Source organism: Carya illinoinensis, chromosome 4, assembly GCF_018687715.1.
Source record: "Carya illinoinensis cultivar Pawnee chromosome 4, C.illinoinensisPawnee_v1, whole genome shotgun sequence".
Lineage (NCBI taxonomy): Eukaryota > Viridiplantae > Streptophyta > Magnoliopsida > Fagales > Juglandaceae > Carya > Carya illinoinensis.
The window spans coordinates 39666924-39691976 of record NC_056755.1 but is presented as its reverse complement, the minus strand read 5'-3'; the positions used below and the strand labels follow the sequence as shown (position 1 = coordinate 39691976).

At 41.3% G+C, this 25053-nt stretch overlaps 3 protein-coding genes across 3 annotated transcripts; all 3 read right to left on the bottom strand.

The window, feature by feature from the left end:
• Nucleotides 1–12945: 12945 nt before the first annotated feature.
• LOC122307079 lies at nucleotides 12946–13657 on the bottom strand. The gene is made up of 2 exons (XM_043119694.1): nucleotides 13522–13657; nucleotides 12946–13392 (listed from the first exon to the last, which is right to left on the bottom strand). Exons 1-2 carry the CDS (start codon nucleotides 13537–13539, stop codon nucleotides 13045–13047), a joined length of 366 nt encoding a protein of 121 aa, XP_042975628.1. The 5' UTR covers nucleotides 13540–13657; the 3' UTR covers nucleotides 12946–13044.
• Nucleotides 13658–17026: 3369 nt separating this feature from the next.
• Nucleotides 17027–18127, bottom strand: LOC122306501. Its single transcript, XM_043118929.1, has one exon. It carries the CDS (start codon nucleotides 18125–18127, stop codon nucleotides 17027–17029), a length of 1101 nt encoding a protein of 366 aa, XP_042974863.1.
• Nucleotides 18128–22132: 4005 nt separating this feature from the next.
• On the bottom strand, nucleotides 22133–22549 carry LOC122306500. Its single transcript, XM_043118928.1, has one exon. The coding sequence runs from the start codon at nucleotides 22547–22549 to the stop codon at nucleotides 22133–22135; it is 417 nt and encodes a 138-aa protein (XP_042974862.1).
• Between the last annotated feature and the right edge of the window lie 2504 nt (nucleotides 22550–25053).

Here is a 25053-nt window from a genome sequence, read left to right as displayed (position 1 = left end):
TAGAGGCGGTGCATTGCCAATTTTTCTGGTCAAAATAGCACAGCTAGCTGCTCTCTTCCAACCAATCAATTCCAATGCCATTTTATGAAACCTTCACACGTTTACAAAATGGGAAATACCCCTCAAAATTTGCAATGATGTAACAAAAGGATGATCATCTGGAAATTGTATGCATACGTGGCCCACTGTTATTTTGATAAGACCTTGATATATTCATGAGATATAATTATATATATTTTTAGGATCTTCAATTTGATTTGTCATTTATCCCTTCCGTTATAGTTATTAAAATGACATCCATTCAATCCGAATTACGTCAACTAGAAATCAAAATCATACGCAATATTTTCTCTAAATTTTTTTGTTTTGTTTTGACCCTCTCTCGACGTTCACTACTTTAAGAACATTCGTGGCCTTAAATAAACAAGCTCTAATCTAGACCACTAGGAGAAGAGAGTGGCTAGAAAATGTCATCTTTGACCAATATTCTACCATATCCATGTAAGAAAGTACATTTCACGATTTGAATGGAAGTATTCATGTGACGCCCCCAAATTCCCACGTCCGAATACGGGGAAATCGAGACGTCTGGATGGTGACAACCCGGGTCACCATCCCATCGACGGTGCCAAGTGTGTGCAGAAGCAACAAATGTGCACGGAAGAACACGCAGCGGATAACGAAAGTCATAACTAAGTACCAGAATTTTTCTCAACGTAATACAAGCTGTTTAAAATGTACATAGATAAAATATTACAAAACACGCATATAATAAAATATCAAATACGAAGCATAACTTCAGCAACCCGGCGGAGCCGCATCTTCGGGCTCAGCCTCCTCCTCCTCCTCGAACTCTGCACCAAAAGCTACGGAACCAAAAATGGTACCGCAGGTAAGTAAAACCCAAACACCACCAGATAAAAACACATAGAACTCAAACAACATGGATGCAAGAAAAACCAATGCACATGCCCCGTAAAACCACATTTTTTTCACGCACGCCAAAAACTCATTTGGCCCAATAAAAACATATTCTTAAAAACCACGCCTCGCCATTATCCCAGATAATGGCCCAAACCACCATTTTCCCAGAAAATGGATCAAAAGCCTCAAAACCAAAACTCGCCATTTTCCCAGAAAATGGCCCGCATCCGAAAACCATAAAAACAAACCGGTTATGCATGCACCATGATCTCCCCTAAGGATCATCCGCACACCCTGGCTCCGTGCCACACCACAGGTAACGACTACGCATGTGACACCTAAACGAGCGATGCCCAGACTCGCGCCCTGCGCGTACCTGGCCGGGCCATCCTCTAGCCCCGCTCCCGTCATCGCCCAGCGACAACTCAGGGGACGTCACTCAGTATTATCCACTCCCGAGTGACCAGAGGAGCTCCACCAAGATAATATCCCATCCCGGGTTGGGCTCGTGAGACACACGCACCCGAAAATCCAATCCCGCCAGCAAAACAGGGTTTCTCAAATAAAATAAAATACCCGTGCATGCACCATGCAAATGCAATTATCAATGTACAAAACAAACAACTAACCATAAAACAATAAATCAAGCAACTCCGTCCTCCATCCATCCGACCCCCGAACTCCTCGGACTCAGTCCAGAATCAACCAACCAACAACAATTAAATATTGAAAGAGCAATATATATTTAAATCCGAAAATAGGGTTTGAAAAGTACTTACAGCGCTATATGGCAATTTTAGAAAACACGCGGCGTTGCAAACGGCGCCGGAAAAGCAACGTCACAGTGAAAATTCACTGTGGCCGTGGGTTGTGAAAAATCTACTTTTAAACGAGGACAAACTAGGGCTTGAGATTGATAGGGAATGGTCTAGGGATGGTTGTGAAGCTATTGGAAGTGGTGGTTGGCTGTGGGTGGCGGCGGAATCGCCGGAAAGAGGTCGGATTTCCCAAAAAGGAAAGCTAGCTCGTGGGAGCTATTCCGGTGGTCGTTGGAGGCCGGAAATGGGTGGGTTAGGATGGCAAGGGACCGGTGATGAAGTGGTGAAGAAATGGTGGCCGGAGGTGGAGCGACGGCGGCGGATCGGGGCAAAAGCAGTGCGGCTTTGTTGGGCGTTTTCCGGCCAAACGGCCGGCCGGATGGGGCTGAGGTTCGGTGGGGTGGTGCGCCGGAGGGAGACGAACCGAACGGTGGGGGTGGTGTCGCCCACGGTGGCCGGACGGCGATGGGTCGACGGTGAGAAGCTTCCGGCGTGAGGGAGAGAGAAGAGAGAGAGCGGCCGGGGGGGGGTGCTCGAGCGGGAAGAAAGAAGAAAAAAAAAGAAAAGAAAGAAAAAAGAAAAAGAAAGGAAAAAGAAAGAAGGAAAAAGAGAAAAAGAAAAAGGAAAAAGAAGAGAAAAAGGAAAAGAGATGTAGGGAAAAGATGAGGTCCAATCCTCATTCTGGGAAACGAAACTAAACCGCCAAAAAGAGATTAAAACCCACAAAACAACTAAAAGAAAAAAAAACACAACATCAAATAAATTAAAAACAATTTTAAAACGCAAATAAATTAAAATAAATAACTAAAATATTAATTAAAATAAAAACAATTATTTCAGCGAAAATACACTCAAAAGCGGGTCATCACATCCTCCCCTCCTTAAAAACAATTTCGTCCTCGAAATTGCAGATCAATCACCAACTTAAAGCAAGCCACAAGTAAGCACATAAACCAACTGTGATCAAGATTAAGATACATATCTCCTCTATTCGAACAAGTACGGGTACTGCTCCCTCATGTCCGCTGCTCGCTCCCAAGAGAAGTCTTGAGCTAACGGATCTCCCCAAGCCACTTTAACCAAAGGTATCGTCTTGGACCTCAACTGTTGCTCCTTCCAATCCAAAATCTGCGACGGAACAACTTCATAAGTGAGATTCGGTTGCAACTGAATACCCGCTGGGTCGACGAAGCGTGGTTCTTGCTGTCCAAAGCTCTTCTTCAGGGATGATACGTGGAAGACATCATGAACATCCCAAAAATAATCTGGCAAAGCAACTTTATAGGCGACGGACCCTACTCTCTCCAGAATCTGAAAAGGGCCAACGTACCTCGGATCTAGCTTCCTTTTCTTACCAAAACGCTTAACACCTCTCATGGGAGAGACTTTAAGGTAAACCCAATCACCAACTTCAAAAGATAACTCTCTCCTCCTGGTGTCAGCATAACTCTTCTGGCGACTCTGAGCTGCCGCCATTTTATCTCTGATGATCCGGACTTGGCTTTGCATCTCTTGAATTATTTCGGGTCCAATTATCTCACTCTCCCCAACTTCATCCCAACACAAGGGCGACCTGCACTTTCTCCCATAAAGAGCTTCATAGGGAGCCATCTGAATGGTCGCATGGAAGCTGTTATTGTATGCAAACTCGATGAGCGGCAAATGGTTTTCCCAACTTCCTTGGAATTCCATGACACATGCTCGCAGCATGTCTTCCAGGGTCTGTATTGTGCACTCTGACTGGCCGTCTGTTTGCGGGTGATAAGCAGTACTGAACTTCAACTTAGTACCCAAAGCTGCCTGCAAACTCTTCCAGAACTGCGACGTAAACCTCGGGTCTCGATCCGACACTATACTCTTTGGTACGCCGTGCAGCCGCACTATCTCTTTGACATACAAACGGGTCAACTTACCCAAAGAGTCGGTGTTATTAACAGGCAGAAAATGAGCACTCTTCGTTAACCAGTCCACAATCACCCAAACAGAATTCTTCCCACTAGGCGTTCTCGGCAAACCCACTACGAAATCCATCGTGATGTCATCCCATTTCCACTCAGGAATAGGGAGGGGTTGGAGCATACCTGCAGGTCTCTGATGCTCGGCCTTCACCTGACGGCATGTGTGGCATTTCTCCACATATAAGGCAACGTCCTTCTTCATTCCATCCCACCAGTAATTTTTCTTCAAGTCCCGATACATCTTTGTACTGCCGGGATGAACTGAATACGGGGCCGCATGAGCTTCTGCCATGATCCGTTCTTTGAAATCTGAGTCCTTTGGGACCACTCTGCGATCTCGGAACCGAAGTATCCCATCATTATCCATGCTATAGTGCAACGGCCCTCGAGATTTTCTGACTCTCTTCTTGATGTTCAGCAGCTTCGGATCCTTTCTTTGGAGAGTTTTCAATTCTTCAAAATCGGTTACCCGAATATCGAGAACTGAAGACAAAATCTCCACTTGCTGCGAACTCTCTATAAGGAGCCTTCTCATCCCACAAAACAACGACTCCAATTCTGACGGCTCGGCTACATCTTCCAAGTGTGACTTCCGGCTCAAAGCATCAGCAACTATATTAGCCTTCCCCGGGTGGTACTTGATCTCACACTGATAGTCACTGATTAGCTTCAGCCCTCGCCTCTGCCTCATATTCAGATTTTTCTGGGAAAACAAATGCTTCAAACTCTTGTGATCAGTAAATACCTCGCAAGCTTCCCCATACAAGAAGTGCCGCCAGATTTTGAGGGCAAAAACAATCGCAACCAATTCTAGATCGTGCGTCGGATAATTCTTTTCATGGTCCTTTAGCTGACGAGATGCATAGGCTACAACCCGTCCTTCCTGCATAAGGACACAACCCAAACCAAACTTAGACGCATCACTGAAGACTACGAATGGCTTGTGCGGTTCTGGGAGTGCTAGCACTGGTGCCGTTGTCAACCTGTTCTTTAATTCCTGGAAGCTTCCCTCACATTTTTCTGACCAAACAAATTCTGTATTCTTCCGAGTCAAAGCTGTGAGAGGTCCGGATAGGCGAGCAAAACCCTCTACAAATCTTCGGTAGTAACCGGCGAGCCCCAAGAAACTCCTGACCTCGCGCACTGTTGTCGGGCGCTGCCATGACAAAATGGCTTCTACCTTACTAGGATCAACTGCCACTCCGCCCCGGGAAATTACGTGCCCAAGAAATTTGACTTCTTTCAACCAGAATTCACACTTGCTGAGCTTGGCGTATAGCTGGTGTTCTCTCAACCTCTCAAGTACCAGACTAAGATGATACACATGCTCTTCAACATCTCGGGAATAAATCAGTATATCATCAATGAACACTACCACAAAGGAATCCAGATAAGGTCGAAACACTCGATTCATCAAATCCATGAAGGCTGCAGGGGCATTAGCTAACCCAAACGGCATCACTTTAAATTCATAATGCCCATACCTCGACCTGAAAGCAGTTTTAGGCACATCCTGGTCTCTGATTCTCAGCTGGTAGTATCCTGACCTCAGATCAATTTTAGAGAACACGGCTGCTCCTTGAAGCTGATCAAACAAATCATCAATCCGCGGGAGAGGATATTTATTTTTGATGGTCACCTTGTTTAATTCCCGATAGTCAATGCACATACGGAGGGTTCCATCTTTCTTTTTAACAAATAAAACTGGTGCACCCCACGGCGACGTACTAGGCTGAATAAATCCCTTCTCTACCAGTTCTTGCAACTGAGTCTTCAACTCTTTCAATTCAGCCGGGGCCATGCGATAAGGATCTTTATGTACAGGAGCCGCTCCAGGTTCCAAGTCTATAACAAACTCCATCTCTCGCACAGGGGGTAGTCCGGGCAAGTCATCCACAAACACATCAGGGAATTCTTCCACAACTGGAATGTCTGCCAAGGACTTCTTCTCAGACGGCGTGGACACCATCTGAACCAAGAATGCATCCGCTCCCCATGCAATCTCTCTCCTTGCCTGAATCGCCGATATAATCATTGGCTTTTCTTTTAATCTACTCCCCGCAAACTCCAGACAATCACCATCTGGAAGCTGAAAGCTAATTATCCGACTTCTGCAATTAATACTCGCAGAATATCGGTATAGCCAATCCATCCCGAGGATGATATCAAAACCCAATAGCTTGAACACCACCAAATCAGCATCCAGGAATCTTCCCTTAAAATTTAACGGGCATCCCAAAGCAACCTTGGAACACCATACCATCTCACCATCGGGTAGAGCCACTACCATAGCCTTCGGCAACGGTTCCGTGACCAAATCACACACCCGTGCAAACGTGGAAGATACAAACGATTGTGAAGCACCGTAATCAAACAAGGTACAAGCATAAAACTCATACAAACGGACTCTTCCTGAACCAAACACACAACCCATGAAATCCAAAAAGCAAAGAATAAACCAAAAACACCAAAAGAAATAAATCCAACTTAAAATTAAATTAATCCATACATGTGATTACTCCAGCATCATGGGTCGCTGGTGCCTCATCATCCACCTCTCCGGGTGTGACAGCATAAACCCGGGCTTGCACTGTTTGTCTCGGGTTTGTTCTTCCACCGCGTCTACCTCCACGGCTTCCTTGAGCTGCTCTTGGACATTCTCGGGCAAAGTGACCCTGCTGGCCACAATTATAACATCGAGCCCCACCAGAAGGGCACTCACCCACATGGGCTCTATTACAAACTCCGCATACAGGCACACGTCCTCCCATGCGAACACTTGAGGATGCTTGCGGTCGAGTCCCGGTCCGCTGAACAAATTTCTGAGGCGAACCCGAGCTGCTTCCTTCACCAGAAAAACTCTGCCTCTTATGCCTTGGAGGGGAGCCCATACTCAGATTGTTTTCTCGTTCCACCAGGGTGGCCACATCCACTAATTCCTGAAAAGTGGATATCCGATGGCTGACCACCATACGGCGTATATCAGGGCGCAGTCCCTCCTGAAAACGATCAGCTCGCATCTCCTCTGTGGCGATAAGGTGAGGAGCAAATCGTTCAAGTTCGATGAACCTCCGAGCGTATTGTTCCACTGTCGCGCCCCCTTAGACCAGATTGGAGAACTCTCTTGCCTTTTGCTTCCTTACCGATGCGGGAAAGAAGCGGTCATTGAACTCCTTCTTGAAACGCTGCCAGGTCACCGCAGCGAAAGATCCCAGTTCAGATTCCAGCAACACCCTCTTGGTATCCCACCAATCAGAAGCGGTACCTTGCAAGAGATAGCTGGCGTAGAGTACTTGTTGCGCCTCAGTGCATCCACACACCTCAAAGGTTTTCTCCAGATCTTTGATCCATTTCCCAGCCTGAAGTGGATCCTCATTTCCAGTGAAGTGTGGAGTCCTATGCGCCAGGAAGCGCTCATAGGTGCATCCGGCTTGCACCATGCTACTGGACCCTCCTGGATACATCCAAGGCCCTCCCTGATATGGCCAATGACCTCCTGGTTGTGGCCAAAACCCTCCTTGTTGCGGACAAGACTCTCCTGACGGTGGATAAGGTCCTCCTGATGGTGGCTAAGGACCCCCTTGTTGTGGCCAAGGTCCTTGTTGTGGCCAAGGCCCTGTCTGTTGAGACCTCGCACTCTGCTGCATAAATTCTGTCATCTGCCGTATTGCTTTGGCTAGGGAGTCATCCCTGGAGGTATTGTCCCGTGGTTCCTGGGTAGATTTCCTTGGTCTCCCCATATTCCTACCACAACACCACTCTTGACCCTCCTTTAAGAAAACAAATAAAACCATCATAAAACCAACAAAAACAAAACCACACCCCACAGCAAGAAACAAAAGAACCCAGCTTGCAAAAACATAACCAAATAAATACAAACAAACAAACAAACTCAAACAAATAAAACAACTGTACTTAACAAAATTTTTAAAGCACAACTTTAAAAAGCATTCTGGTACTGCCTACGGGACATGTGGTTTTACCCAGAGCCAAACCGCTCTGATACCACCTGTGACGCCCCCAAATCCCCACGCCCGAACACGGGAAAATCGAGACGTCCGGATGGTGACAACCCGGGTCACCATCCCATCGACGGTGCCAAGTGTGTGCAGAAGCAACAAATGTGCACGGAAGAACACGCAGCGGATAACGAAAGTCATAACTAAGTACCAGAATTTTTCTCAACGTAATACAAGCTGTTTAAAATGTACATAGATAAAATATTACAAAACACGCATATAATAAAATATCAAATACGAAGCATAACTTCAGCAACCCGGCGGAGCCGCATCCTCGGGCTCAGCCTCCTCCTCCTCCTCGAACTCTGCACCAAAAGCTACGGAACCAAAAATGGTACCGCAGGTAAGTAAAACCCAAATACCACCAGATAAAAACACATAGAACTCAAACAACATGGATGCAAGAAAAACCAATGCACATGCCCCGCAAAACCACATTTTTTTCATGCACGCCAAAAACCTATTTGGCCCAATAAAAACATATTCTTAAAAACCACGCCTCGCCATTATCCCAGATAATGACCCAAACCACCATTTTCCCAGAAAATGGATCAAAAGCCTCAAAACCAAAACTCGCCATTTTCCCAGAAAATGGCCCGCATCCGAAAACCATAAAAACAAACCGGTTATGCATGCACCATGATCTCCCCTAGGGATCATCCGCACACCCTGGCTCCGTGCCACACCGCAGGTAACGACTACGCATGTGACACCTAAACGAGCGATGCCCAGACTCGGGCCCCGCGCGTACCTGGCCAGGCCATCCTCTAGCCCTCGCCAACGAAGGGCCACGGAGTCGGTGAGTAGAGCGATGCCCAGACTCGCGCCCTGCGCATACTTGGCCGGGCCATCCTCTAGCCCCGCTCCCGTCGTCGCCCAGCGACAACTCAGGGGACTTCACTCAGTATTATCCACTCCCGAGTGACCAGAGGAGCTCCACCGAGATAATAACCCATCCCGGCTTGGGCTCGTGAGACACATGCACCCGAAAATCTAATCCCGCCAGCAAAACAGGGTTTCTCAAATAAAATAAAATACCCATGCATGCACCATGCAAATGCAATTATCAATGCATAAAACAAACAACCAACCATAAAACAATAAATCAAGCAACTCCGTCCTCCATCCATCCGACTCCCGAACTCCTCGGACTCAGTCCGGAATCAACCAACCAACAACAATTAAATATTGAAAGAGCAATATATATTTAAATCTGAAAATAGGGTTTGGAAAATACTTACAGCGCTATATGGCAATTTTAGAAAACACGCGGCGTTGCAAACGGCACCGGAAAAGCAACGTCACAGTGAAAATTCACTGTGGCCGTGGGTTGTGAAAAACTCACTTTTAAACGGGGACAAACTAGGGCTTGAGATTGATAGGGAATGGTCTAGGGATGGTTGTGAAGCTATTGGAAGTGGTGGTTGGCTGTGGGTGGCGGCGGAATTGCCGGAAAGAGGCCGGATTTCCCAAAAAGGAAAGCTAGCTCGTGGGAGTTGTTCCGGTGGTCGTTGGAGGCCGGAAATGGGTGGGTTAGGACGGCAAGGGACTGGTGATGAAGTGGTGAAGAAATGGTGGCCGGAGGTGGAGCGACGGCGGCGGATCGGGGCAAAAGCCGTGCGGCTTTGTTGGGCGTTTTCCGGCCAAACGGCCTGCCGGATGGGACTAAGGTTCGGTGGGGTGGTGCGCCGGAGGGAGACGAACTGAACGGTGGGGGTGGTGTCGCCCACGGTGGCCGGACGGCGATGGGTCGACGGTGAGAAGCTTCCAGCGTGAGGGAGAGAGAAGAGAGAGAGAGGCCGGGGGGTGCTCGAGCTGGAAGAAAGAAGAAAAAAAAAAAGAAAAGAAAGAAAAAAGAAAAAGAAAGGAAAAAGAAAGAAGGAAAAAGAGAAAAAGAAAAAGGAAAAAGAAGAGAAAAAGGAAAAGAGATGTAGGGAAAAGATGAGGTCCAATCCTCATTCCGGGAAACGAAACTAAACCGCCAAAAAGAGATTAAAACCCACAAAACAACTAAAAGAAAAAAACACAACATCAAATAAATTAAAAACAATTTTAAAACGCAAATAAATTAAAATAAATAACTAAAATATTAATTAAAATAAAAATAATTATTTCAGCAAAAATACACTCAAAAGTGAGTCATCACAATTCACCTGATCATTTCATATTTCATTAACCGATCAAAACGTATATATATAAGATCCTTACAAATTAAAACTATTTCACTATACGGTTTATTCTGTTTTGCGGGATGCGAGGAGGCCGCAATTCCCCTGCTTTTTCGCAGATTCAGATGTAAAGCTGCAATTTCCGTTCACCGCAAATTGGTCGGGAGTAATGCGTCTGGTCCGAGTACTTTCGGTGAATCCATGAAGTTGGCCGCAGTTGCGATGGATTTTACTGCGGATCTTCCCCGCAGTAGAAGTCGATGGACAATGAGGGTTTGAAGGGCAATTTCGGTGGATAATCGTCGAGTACACTGGTACTTACGGCCATCAAAAGGGGCACCGCAAATGCAACGAATCGGTGAGGTTTGGGTCACCGAAATTGATCATCCTGTTGCCGTCGACTGGTCCCGCAGCAATGGTCCCGCGAATGTGTTCTATTCGGGCAATTACCGCCACACCTTGTGACGCTGCCATTGCAAACTTTCTACGAGTTATTGGGTCACCGCAAGAGGTACAACTGTAGACGAAAAGGGCATGCGGTGGATTTGCTTACGCCAGAATTCATCATGAGTGCATGCGGGCAGCGGTAAATCCGCAGGAAATGCCAAAAGCTAACCGCCACGTTAAAACCAAATGTAAGTCGGTATTTGGGGTGAATGATTTCTCAGTGGCAGCTTCAAACCAATGCAAAATTATTTTTTTCCTTAAATCAATCAAAATATCAATAAAAATATTGTTTGTTGGATGCAGAAAGTGATCTATGTCTGGATTTGTTTGCTTTTTTCCAAATTCATGAGCCATAATACGTACGTATGTTATATGGTTGGAATTGAATGATCTCATGCATGTATCCAACCATTAATGTTGTCTGATGCTGTCACCAATTTCTGAATAAACTGCTGTCACCAATTTCAGTTAGTTTTCATACCATAGATTTGTTGTCCAGATCTGTACAATATTGATTCTTTGGCAATATACCCATTCTTGCTCTATGTATCAATTGAATTGAATCTATGTAAGTAAATCAATTATTTCTTTATGGCGAAATGATCAACAGCCCATCTTGTATGATCAATTTCCTAGCATTTTTTTCAAATGCCAAAGCTTTTTTTTTTATTAGTTATTTGTTTGTGATTTAATGTAGGAAATTGGCAGCATGTTTGCAAACAACCTAAGCACCCTATATTGAAAACATGCATTTTAATGTATAATACTACCATCCAGTTTAATTACAAGCTTGAATCAACATCTCATTTATTGGAACATCATTCATTACAGCAGGTACAACTCTTAAATGTCATGCAAAATCAAGCTTATATTCCCCTATACATACTTATACTAAACACTAGAAATATCATGTGCCACTCATTGGTGAAAGGATCAACATTTCTATACATTTAAACCTGGGAGTGAAGTCTATAACTAGCATCTTGCAAAAAGGCTCATTGGTGCATCAAAACATTACAAGCTTCCCTAAGATCATCCTGTGAGAGGTACCTGCAATTTACAGAGATGAAAACAGTTACAGTCAAAACTTTAATTGTAGACTATATGACGAAAATGAGATATGCTTATTGATCAAAAAAATCATTCGGCTATACTCCACCTATACTTAGACAAAATAGGATTCAGTCCTATTAAGATATATTCCCTCAAGTTGCAGGTTTTACATTCTGCATTTTCCTCATGAAACCTTGTTATTCCTCCTTGTACTTGGCATCACATGAGTATCCAAGGTAGAGAGATACTTATACTGACATTAGAGAAGCTTTAAAATGTGGGAATGTACTGACTGAAAGTTTAAAACTGCATCTAGTATTAACAAGTCCCTAAGTGGCTTCTAGAGATTGATCGTTAAATTTTAACAATAAATTTTAACAAGTAAATTGATTGAGAATAAGGGAACTAATTATTCCATCTCGGCAATGTATTTCCTTTTAAAAAAAGCAAGCTGCTAGAATTAAAATATCTAGCAATCCTACATGCATGTTAGTGTATAAATGCAATATTTATAGCATAGTGAAAGTTCCACATGGATACTTTTCACACCAAACATCCTCAGGAGTTAGAGAAATGCAGGTCACAACAATTGCCACCTTACTTTTAAAAAATCCATCATTATACTCCATTAATATAATGTAAAAACAAAATAGGATTTGGAGGTATTGAGCTATATTCTCTCAAGTTGCAGTTCTTACATTCAAGCCCCCAGTATCTCACCCCATGTCTTACTACTTGTGCTTGGTAGAACTTGGATGAGTATCTTCATAAAACTAGCTAGATATACTGACATTAGAAATGTCAGTGAAATGTTGGAATTGCTCTATATGAAGCTTTATGTTACTACACCTACTATTAACAAATTCTATAAGTGCCTTCTAGAGAAACTTGGGGCCCATTAAAACAACATTGTTTGAGAAAAGTCCCTACGTGGTTATTCAACAATCGGGTCAAAAAAATCCTTGTTCATAAATCAGGATTTTATTGGAAGAACTAGCAATCTCCCATGTACCTAGATAAATGCAATATTTAGAACAGTGAACGTCACATCATCCTTTCTGAAAACAATTTACCCAAGACAGGAACTCAGATCCAAGGTCAAAACATCTACATGCATAGTGATAATAAAATCCTCCTCCTATACTCCATTACATATACACTTATACAAAATAGGCTTTTGTATAAGTTAATCTATATTCTCTCAACTTGCAATTTTTTTTTCCCTTCAAACATTGTCTTACTAGCAATAAGTTCCTTTAAACAATCATAAAATCCATTATAGAAAATAATCATATATGACAGTGATTTTTACCTAGTAAGCTAGATGTGTTAAAATTGGACGTTTTCATATCACAAATTCCAGAAATATACATCTCTCTTAACCATTAAACCTAAATACTTCCATAGGAAGGGGTTTTAGAGAATACTTACAAAGTGTTGCACAAACCTTTAATAAAATGAACCACATATCCCTTTTCCATCAATATGATCTTTAGACTCTGCTGTTATGGCATTCTCGTAAAACTACACTAGCTGAATTCACCTGCACCATTTGAACTTTACAAAACATGTAACTAAATAAATTCCTGCCACCAATTAATTACTAAGACTTCTTAACAAAATATCAAAATAACTCCCAGTTCATAAATCCTTCCAGCTAAAGATCATCTCCTTGAGTGCCAGGATTAGACACTCTTTGAGATGTTGAGTCATTCATCCTCTGGTCATAGGACATTTGCCAAACCAATAATTGTCGTACATCCCTTTTCATCTCATCCAATTCGGTCTTGTACTTCAATGCCTCATTTTTATTCTTCTCATTTTCTTGAGCCAGCTGCTCAAGTTGTGCTGACATAGCTGACGGTCTATTCTCAGGTATAATTGAACCACCAAGTCCTCTTGTATAACCAGACCTGTGTCCAAGCACATCTCTGAATATCACTTTTGCAGCCTCATCTGTGCGCTCCTCAGGCTGAATCTCATCTAATTTCTCACACATCGTATTCTGATGCAAACATGTAGGATGATATGAGTTCTAGTTACTAGAAGTAGAGTAAACTATTTAAAAACTGATCTATGAATGCATGTAAAATATCAAAATATCACTTAAATTTTTAAGTTCTTGAGCACGTACATAGTAAGTTTCTGTCATGGGAGTGAAAAATGCCCCTTTCTTCTTTGACCAATGAGTTTCTTTATAGAATTTAACCAAGTTTGATGTGCTTGGACCCTTCAATCACATACATAAATATTACCCACACCTCTTTCACAAACACACTAGAACTGACCATTCAGCTTGACTGTTATTAAAATAAATAAAATCTTACCATCTCTTGTATTAACCTCATAAAAGATTTTCTGCCTGCAGTGTGGTTCACCCGCTGCATTTTCCTATTGGCCGTATTTTACTTACTTTTTTTCTGCAATATAATTATTGATAAAGTTAAGTCCATACTCAACTTTATATCACTTTCTAATTACCTATCATCAAATCTAATACTATATAAATCAGCACATTGTTACTTTTACACGGGTTTGTTACCTTGAAATCATCGCTTCCCCATCTCTCACATAGCTTTTTCCATACATCTGGTTCCACCAATGAAGTTGACTTCATTAATGCCTCCTGGTGTGTTGCACAACCCCTGTAAATTTTATGAAGCTGGTAGTGGTAGTCATTGAACTTCTTCCCAAAGTTCTTCTCTACCATCTCACGATGATTCCTTTTGCTCCAATCTAGAATGAAATCAGCCTACAACATTACACAAATTAAAGCCTCAGCACATATACATAAAGTCCTTTAAACCAGTTATTGTTTGGAATACGCAATTAACTTCCCAAATAAATTACTCTAGCTCAATACCCTAACACGATTGATTAGCTCCTCTTTCTCTTGAGCATCTACAAGATCCCAACTATTTTGAATCATGGTTGCATGGTGTTTGATAATCCAAGTAACTCTTGTTGTAAAGAACACGGCATTCTCACATGATGGTGCCCTCTCACCATCATTAATTTGCAATGGAATGAGACCATGTTTTCGAAGCTTCATAAACTCAGTGCACCCAGCTGGTCCACGACACCGCCGCATTGCAAGTTTCCCTGCCATTTATAGAAATGACAATTAAATTCTGAAATGTACTCCAACACCAAAACAGTTCACTGTAACCAAATAATAACTTGCAATTTATTTGGCCAAAACTGTATGATAGCTCAATGAATAAGATCCTATTTTTTTAGAATTTTCACATGTGACCTCTTGTATTACCATTATTGTTTTGCTGAGTATCTGGAGTACCATTATTCTCAAGCTGAGTATCTGGAGTTCGACTGCTAATTTCATTAAACTGAGTTGCCAAAACCATATCTGGGGGCTGTGTTGAGTCATCCGATGATGAACTTTGCTCAACCATTCGTGTCCACCTACTAGGCTGCTCTTGAAGAGTTGGACCACTCCATGTGCAGCCATAACTTGGGGGTATGCGAGATTGTGTCATTCGGCCAGCTCCACCAACTCCTCTTCTTGTTCCTCTCATGGCAACTGAGACTTACAGTGTAGGCAATATCTAATCTATTGACACGAATTGGAAAATAATTACTGCCATGAAACTAAATGCATAGAGGATGGGTTAACATCATCAATCTATATAGATGTCCTACACATGATATAAGCAACTACGTACATGTTTTAACAATGCACTTTCCTCTTTAATGAGTTTACATTAAGTTTAACACAAACTTTAATCATCAGCAATCTTCCAAGATTTCATTCAAACAATGCAACTTACAAATAACGACGATTCAGCATATATATCATTATTTTACTACTGAGTTTTTCCACAGAAGCACCCAATAAAAACATCAATAATTTAAACTTTCTTTGTGCCTTGTGATAAGCTGTAAATGATGCATAATTTTCACACCTTTCATATACTATGTTAAAGCCTGCATGCTAGTAGACCTTTTTCATTATCTATTACCAAATAGCCATGCTGGAATGCACATTTTTCAGCACAAAAAAATGTGTTACTTCAACCTGGTAGACCATGTTTCCTCTGTGGCTGTAGAGAATAACATGTACTCAGTGCTGTAGGTGAAATGCAGGTGACTTATAAACTGTAAAGTTAATGCATATTTTAAAGCACTTGACTACACCTCTATTAAAATCCATCAACCAATGATTTTTCATTCACCCTAAAACATATTGGTGAATGTACTCAGCAAACCATATACCCAACCTTCCCAAATATTGTGTTTTACATCTATAGCATTCAGGCATGATGAAAAAGGGTTGAGTACAGAGGATGCCAATGTAATCTTCCATCCACGACTTTTTGTCCCAACTTTTCTCCTCTTTCTGTTCAAACAGTCATAAAAAAAAGTCTCTTCCTGAGCCCCAGTTCTAGTCATTGGGGATTGAACTCAGATTATAATTTAGAATGTGCAGTTAAACTTTGAACCACAGAATGAAAGTATTCACAAACTGATTTCAGGTTACCTAACACGAGGATGCAACTCAGTTTCATTCGAATCTGACCTGGAACTGAAGCAACTCAGAAAATCCAAGAATGAACTTTTGAGAAAAATGTTCACTTTCTTTGTATATATCTATACTATCTTCTTGAGTGAGAAACTACATTGCAAGGAAATAACAGTAACTAACCTTTTAACGTTGAAGGTGAATTTGTAAAGAAAATCCAAGAACTCACTTTTTGAGTAAGAAAGTGACTTGTCGTAAATCCAAGTTATAACTTTTTGAGGTCAGCTAATAGAAAGTGGCACTTTCTATTTTACTTTATCTTGATATTTTACAGAAAAAGTTTGTGTCATTACCTTTTCCCCCCCCCCCCCCCCCCCCCCCCCCACTTTTTGCCGCTTAGAAATTTGGTGGTGTTCTTGGCTTTTGGTGACTACTGTGCTCCACCTTTTTTATACAGGCCGTGGGACCCAATACATGGAACTTTAAAAAACTGCAATTTGGTAAAATTGCCTCTTTGCTGGTTACAGAGATACAAACATTCAGCGGATGTAAAAAAGTCAGAATCTTTTTTTTATTAATTATAAGTGCCACACCTTCAGTATATATTAATTTATTACATCTTTATTCTTTAACCAAAAACATCCGAATGACTATTCTCAACTTATGTATTTATATATATTGTGATATATATCAATACATTTCGACATATACTAAGTCCATGTTATAAAACTGATAACTAATTCATCATTCATATGGCTTTCGGTGTAGATCCTTGCATGAGTGAAGAAATGGACCCACAATGCTCTACAACAATGGTGTGGATGTCAACATTTCTTTGATTATTTATATAAGTTACCAAATCAATATGTAAAGTATGTGATCTATATTGATGAGCATCTTATGGGTGAAGGTCACGGACAGATACAATATTTTGTGCATATGTCACAATTTGATATGGTTTTATGATGATACTTTATTATTTCAATTTGGAGATATTATAGATGGAGTGCCAATTTTTTTAATATATCAAGCCCCAATTTCCACTTAAAAATCCAGGAATTTCCGGTTCATAAATGAATTAAGTAAATAGACCTAATAATCCATATGGCTTTCAATATGCAGATTTTTTTTTTTTTTGAAGTAAAGATAGTATTCATTTCTATTCAAAAGAATTACAGTATTTCTCCCTCATCACAGAATTCATTATCTGTAAGGGACCCTCCTCCATCCAAACATTCTCCTCATTACAATTAATTCCTAACTTTGCAAGTATATGAGCTGTATTATTGGCTTTCCTGTATGTAAACTGTACAGACCATTGCGGTTTGTCACCCAACATCTTCCTAATATCTTCTATGACAACCCCGTGCTCTGCCCAGACCTCCTCTTTGCCATTCGCATCATTCACTACAATCTGGGAATCCCCTTCAAAGCATGCTGAAGAAATCACCACTTCCTGACAAAAGAACATAGCCCTTCTCAAGGCTAATGCTTCAGCCAAAACTGGCTTCACACTAGCTTGAATCCCCGAGCTCAAACATGCCAGAATATCCCCATCAACATTCCTCGCAATCACACCAATTCCCACCTTCTTTTCCTGCACACTGATTGATGCGTCCCAATTAAACTTGCCGAGCACATTTGTTGGTTTTTGCCACTTAACTTCTCCTCTATCTGGTTTACTTTTGAAATTCTGAAGATTGGCAGCAATAAACTCATCCCTTCCTTGCTTTGCAGCACTCAAGATTCTTTTCGGGCTCTCAAATTTCTTTTCAAAAATTAATAAGTTTCTTCTCAGCCAAATACCTCTTAGAGTGCAAGCTACTAACTCAATCTCATCTCCATCCAAGCTGGAATTCAGCTTCTTCCACAGCTCTATAAACTCCAGTTTTGCAACAGCCCACTTCTGCACTGGGCTATCACTTTCTGCCCATACATCAGAGGCCGTTGGACAACACCACACCGCATGGATAGTTGTCTCCACCTCATTCTCACAAACTGGACATTTGTTGCATTCAATGACAAGCTTCTTAAACAAATTCAATCTTGTGGGTAATAAATCATGACAAGCTTTCCATAAAAAGAGCTTCACAACCCCTTGTACATTCAACTTCCAGATTGATTCCCAAACTTGTTCAGCCTCAGCCATCATTGAATACTCACCTTTGCCCGCTCTAACCCTCGAGTGCTCTAGATGGTAAGCACTTCTAATTGAAAACAAACCTTTAGCCGAGCCACTCCACATCATTCTATCCACCATACCCAGCCTACTAAGTGGAATACTGCAGATTATTTCAGCCTCGTCTTCATTAAAAATCTACTCTATCAAATCCTTCTTCCAGGTACCCATGCTCCCCTCAATTAGCTGTTGAACACAAGCATCTTCCTGCAATATGGACACATTAGATAGAACTTTAGGATTTGAAGACCGTGGCAACCAGCAATCCTTCCATATCTTAATCTTGCTTCCATCCCCCACCCTCCATACCACCCTTTCCCTTATCAAACTAAGAGAATACCACAAGCTTCTCTATATTAAAGATGGGCCATAACCTATCTTAGCTTTCAGCAAATCCCCATGCTTGAAGTATTTTTCTTTCATAACTCTCGCAACCAAGGAAGTTGGGTTATTAAAGATCCTCCAACATTGCTTGGCCAGCAAGGCTTTATTGAAGCTTTCAAGATCCCTAAAACCCAAACCCCCTCTCTTCTTAGAATCTCCCAGCTTAAACCAACTCCTTCATTGTATTCTTTTGTCAGTTTGCATGTGACCCGACCAGAACCGAGCCATAACTGAGGAGATATCTTTGCAAAGTTGTCTAGGCATTCTGAAAACACTCATGGAATACGTTGGTATCGCTTGAATGACTGCCTTGAGAAGGATTTCCTTTCCAGCTTGAGACAGAAAATTGTTCTTCCAACTATTAACTTTCACCCATACCCTTTCCTTTAAACTCTTGAAGGTATTGTACCTAGACCTTCCAACCAAAGCTGGAAGTCCTAAGAACTTTTCATAGCTTCCGCAAGTTGCTACTCCTGCCATCTGCTGAATTTGAGATCTCACTAACATAGGGGTATTCGAACTGAAGAATATAGTGGTTTTCTTTTTGTTAAGACATTGTCCCGATGCCTTTTCATACATATCCAACAGTCCCTGGATCCTCCCCCATTCTGCAATACTTGCTCTTCCAAAGATAACAGAATCATCAGCAAATAACAAATGGTTAACATGTACCCCACCCTTCGCAAAAGCTACTCCCCTTATCTCTCCTTGTCTTTCAGCTGATTCTAAAAGAGAACTCAACCCCTCAACACACAATAGAAAAAGGTATGGAGATATTGGATCTCCTTGGCAAATCCCTCTTTCAGGTTTTAGGACTTCCCCTGGTTGACCATTCACCAACACAGAGTAAGAAACAGTTTTTACACACTCCATCACCAAAGAAATCCATCTCGCTGCAAAACCAAGCTTTTCCATCATCATCTCCAAGAAACTCCATTCAATTTTATCATACGCCTTAGAAATGTCCAGCTTTATTGCCATTCTTCCCATCTTCCCTTTCAGCCTTGTCTTCATGGTGTGTAGCACCTCATAAGCTACCATTATGTTGTCCGTGATCAATCTACCAGGGATGAAAGCACTCTAGCTATTTGAGATAATAAAAGGAAGGATTTTCTTCACCCTGTTAGCTAGCACTTTGGACACAAGCTTATACAAAGTATTACATAGGCTGATGGGTCGGAAATCACTAGCTTCAACAAGATTTTCTATCTTAGGGATTAAAGCAATATAAGTAAAATTTATCCCACAATCCAAACCCCCCCTCCCATTAAGAAAATTAAGAATGGCTTCACATACCTCCTTCCCGATGATATTCCAATAAGCCTGGTAGAAACATGCCCCAAAGCCATCTGGCCCTGGGGATTTGAGAGGTCCAATCTGTTTTAGTGCTTCCTCAACTTCAGTTATATGAAACTCTTTCAGCAATTCAGCATTCATATCACATGTTACTCTCGGTTCAACAACTCTTACACATTCTGCAATGTCTACTTCTGATGGTCTTGATGAACTAAAAATACTTGTGAAATGCTGGAAAAAAACCTCCTCAATCTGCTGCTGTTCTGACAGTATCTGGCCTTGGGTATTCTTTATTTCCTTTATCCAATTCTTCTTCCTTCTTTGACTTGCACAAACATGGAAAAACTTAGTGTTTTTATCCCCATGCTGGTACCAGTTCCTTTTCGCACGTTGCTTCCATTTCAAATCTTCTTTCTCCAGTAATACACCCAATTCCTCCTGCAGTTCCCTAATCAGAACTGTGTTAAGTGGTCCCTCTATCTCCTGTTCTTTTTTGAGTTTCTCAGTTATAAGCCCAATCTCCTTTTCTCCATCATTTTTTTGTGAGCTCCATCTAGTAAGCCCCCCACTACACCACTTCAATTTTTCCTGGACCTCAACTAAGGACTTGTTTGCACTAAGCCTTCTCACCCATGAATCTTTAACTATCTTTCCCCCCTCCTCCTCCAAGGTCCATTTTACCTCAAATCTAAAACATCTCTTTCTGCATTTTGTAGTAACAACCTCATCTCTCATGGTCACCATTATAGGTAAATGGTCTGATTGACTTGTAGAAAGGGTCTCCACTTGACTTTCATAACATAACTCCATCCATCTATTATTTCCCAATGCTCGATCAAGTCTTTCTTTAGTAAAGGATTCATCCGAGTGTTTATTACTCCAAGTAAATATCAATCCCTTCCATCCTAGATCATAAAGACCATTCCCTTCCAAACATTGTCTAAAATCTTCCATTTGGCTCTCCGATCTAGGTCTGCCCCCTTCCTTTTCTACTTGACTAATAATCTCGTTGAAATCCCTAATTACACACCATGCAAGATCATTGGTAGGTTTCAGGATGAATAGCAAGTCCCAAGTGTATTTCCTTCTACTAACCTCAGGGTGTCCATAGAACCCACTTAAAATCCATGGCATTCTTCTCCTTCCAAACAGTACCTGAGCATTTATGTGATGCCGAGAGAAATTAATAATTTCTAGTTCCACCTCTTCCCTCCATAACAATGCCAATCCCCCACTCTTCCCCTTAGGCTCCACTACAAAACAGCCTGTGCACTGCAATCTCCTCTTAATACTATCAAATTTTCTGGCAACTAATTTAGTCTCCATTAAAAGGACTATGTTGGGTCTCTTCTCCTTTACCAACAGGTAAAGATCTTGAACTGTCCGGGGGTTCCCAAGCCCCCGGCAGTTCCAACTCAATATTTTCATGATGTTTGGAGGGCTGTCTAGCAGCCTCCACCAATAATTCAATACATTCATTCCCCTCTCCTTCATCACTCCACTTCCCTTTTTTCAGAGTTTTTTCTGCATCCCCACTTCCACCTTCCAAAACCATCCCATGTTTACCCCTTACTGCCCTCACCCTATCCACAGGAACCCTTGCCCTCACCCCATCCACATGAGCCACTGCCTCCCGAGCCCTTCTTTTCCATTTTCCACTTTTCACTAGACCATCATCTCCCTTTTCTTCCCTTATCACAATCTGGTTTTTTATTGTTTCTTCCTTCTTTTGAACTTTTTCCATAAGGGGACCAGTAGTAACTAACTCCTTTACTACCACATTCTGCTCCACCATTTCTACCTCAACTCTCTTACAATTTTTTTCAAACACCTAGCCCACCATATTCTGCTCCACCATTTCTACACCCCTTTCAACACTCTCCACTCCCTTTTCGGTCTCTCCATTATTACCATCACTACCTAGATCCTTCTCCTCCTTCCCCATTCCCTTACTCGACCCCCTAACCTCCTCTTGAAAAAATTCAGATCTAGAAGAGCCTTCCCACTCCTTCCCTACGTTCCCCTCATCCCTGAAGTCACCATAATCATCCACATTTTTAGGAATAAACCTCTCACTCTTCCTTCCCATACCATTATCAGCACGAAGCCATGATCCATATTGCATTTTTTCACCATTATAATCGGCAAGTTTAACCCCCATCCTACTACATATCTTACCACCATGTGTTATCCACCCACATTTAAAACAAATCTTAGGTAGTTTTTCATATTTCAGTGGGATCCAGTGCTTCTGTCCTAGCAAGTTAATAGTTCTTCCTCTCGTAATAGGCCTCATCAATATTAGCTTATTCTAACTCGTAAGAATCCTCCCCATCCCGTACCATCCTCCTTAACATCTACATCCAAAACTTCACCCAACGAACCCCCTAACTGCTTGCCGATCTCTCAGTTCATAAGAGCAAGAGGCAAATTGTTCAACCTCACCCAAAAAACTTCCTTATCAAAGTTCATCCACTGAGGAGAAACAAAGCCATCAAATGGTTTCAAAACAAATAGCCAGTTATCGAACAGCCAAGGTCTACCTTCCAGGATTCTAAGTTTGTCCTCCTGGTTCTCGAACATTATAACAAACAGGTTAGTTGCAATTTCTTGAAAACCAAATCCCCTTCCTACTCTCCATATCTTTGCCATGGTGGATCTGATAACCTCCTTCCCCACCCTACGTTCAGCCCACAACCTCCCTACTAGACTCCTAGCTCCTCTTTCCTCAGATAGATCCACACTTGCAGGTTCGAGCTCAATAATGGAATTCTCCTCCTCCGTGAGGCTGAGATGATCCCATTTAGACTCCAATTCCTCCATACATTCTACTTCCCAAACTCCACAACCTCCCTGCCAAATCAAGATGGGAGAATTTACCTCACTCACTCCAAGAGCAACGAGACGGCCACTCCACCTATTTTCCTCTCAGAGAGAAAACGTAGAGGAGACTTTGACGTTATGCATATGCAGAATTGATGCATAACATTCAATAAATATACCTAACAAATATTTCAATTTGGTAGGTATATATGGCCGACTTCTGCCAAGAATGATTTTTTGCCCAACCTATGCAAAAAAAAGATAATCCCTGGAATAATTGAGATTTTTTTGATAATGAATATGTATGCGCTTGGATCATCCCTGTAGTGAACAGATTCTGATAATCTCACACAATGACTTTCAACCTTGGATGATCCTTGTAATGGCAAATGTTACTATAATAATGGAATAAATAAATGGTAAAAATGCCATTTATCAACTTTGAAGTAAAATTATCTGGTACATATATATGCATAACATTCCCATCATATTACATGATCCATCAAATATACACATATGAAGAACTAATAACAAAGGTTTAGACTGAGTAAGTAAACTAACATTCAAAGTCAGTTGTTGATATAGGTTACAATTGAAAAACCATTATTACTGAAAACCAGCAGAAACCTATAATTAAAGAAGCTAGCACTATGCTCCTCTCATTGTACTGCTCCACCATTTTCTCCAATATTTGTCAACTTCCATTGGCACTGTGGAATACCATCAATATTCTGTGTGAATAAAAAACTTTGATACACATGACAATAATAGCAGCAATTGTATAACTTAATGAATTGAAATAATTTGTATTTGACTTATCATGGCTATTACCTCACTATAACCAAGAATAATATGTTATTGGTTTCCTTTACAATAAGATCAATATAGCATATTTTCAGGTGATGGAGAAACTTGTAGAATGTGTCCATTTCTTACATACAGAGATTCATGCAACGTGATGTAATATGACAAAGTGTGTAAACACTAATGAATATTCTTATTACATCATACTGCCAAGGCTTGTCTTGATCTTCTAAGGGAACCTTGTGAGAAGCAACTTTGTACTGCCTGTCTAATTAACTAAACTTCTTATGTTATGTCCTCATCAGCAGTAAATGATGACAAGGCAGTCAAGCCATAGGACCTCAAAACCTTCCTATGTAGAGTTTCTCGATAGATAAAAAAATAATGTGTCAATATCATGGCTTATAAAAAAAATGCCATTTATTTAGACATGATTGTTTCCCTTTATTTATCATGGCAACAACTCCCTTTATTTCCGTCACATTCACAAGTTCAGCTCAATAAATGCAACTACTATTTTTCCATCACATGCACAAGTTCACCCCAATAAATTACAGTACTATCACATGTCATATGCCTATTGACTATTCTAATTAAAAATGTAGCTGAGTATAGAATAGCATACATGAGCCAGTAAACTGCTTCAGCTGCATTTGTTACTATATTTTGAAAACCTATAGTATTTTTCACAAAATATGAGTTTCCTATTTGTATTTCTCATCACCATAGTGTACGTTAAACATTATATATATGCAACTGACCAATTCCATTCCCATTTGCACAAAAATGGCAACTGCAATAGTTGAAAGCATTTGAGTCTCTGCACAACGATTGCATCACTGCAATACCAACCAACTCGGATAACCTGCCAAATGAAAAGAACGACCACAAATTAAACATATTCGATCCTGGGGGGGGGGGGGGGGGGGGACCTAGCTGAATTCATACTTATGCATGGTACACACACACACACATTAAATGTTAGCAAATATCTACGTTATCTATAGGCAAAAGTAAAATTAGCATATGATGCTAATACAATAGCAATGAATATAGAAGTAAACATTCCATGCTTACTTAATGATTAGAGTCCGTTTCATGATGATTGTCTCCATCCTCTCCGCTTGACTCAGATGTGTTGTCACTATTCCAATCACTTTCCTCCAAGGAAGAGTCTATACTAAAAAACTCATCCTCCGTCCCTATTGGATTAGGGTGGTCTAACATCACTGTCTCATCAAGTACAATCGGGTCTATATCTACTCGATGCAAAGGCATATCTACGCATATATCATCTTGATGTACAAAATGGGCCGATGGAGAATATTCTTCATCTTGGTATGCTTCTTCCTCAGCCTCCTCATCATCATCTTGATCGCCAACTGTTGTGCTGGGGATGTCATAAACATTCCTAGTGGTGATCTTTTGTACTACTAGCCAATTTCTCCCTAAACTCGTATCTTTCAGATAAAAGACTTGAGATGCTTGGCATCCAGGTACAAAAGGGTCTTACGAGTAAGATTTTTGAGTTGAGTCGAGACTTGTAAAGTGACTGCCAACACGAATTCCTCTTCTCATATCACATACATCAAACCAATCACATTTGAACAAATATACATGGCGCCATCCCAGGTAGTTGAGTTCAATAACGTCCATTAAAACTCCGTAGAAGTCTATAGGGCTACCTTGATGTTCCCCAG

Excerpts from the sequence above, each read along its gene's own strand:
- LOC122306501 (XM_043118929.1), bottom strand. The coding sequence starts at position 18,127 with ATGGTGGATAGAATGATGTGGAGTGGCTCGGCTAAAGGTTTGTTTTCA.
- LOC122306500 (XM_043118928.1), bottom strand. The coding sequence starts at position 22,549 with ATGGAGGAATTGGAGTCTAAATGGGATCATCTCAGCCTCACGGAGGAG.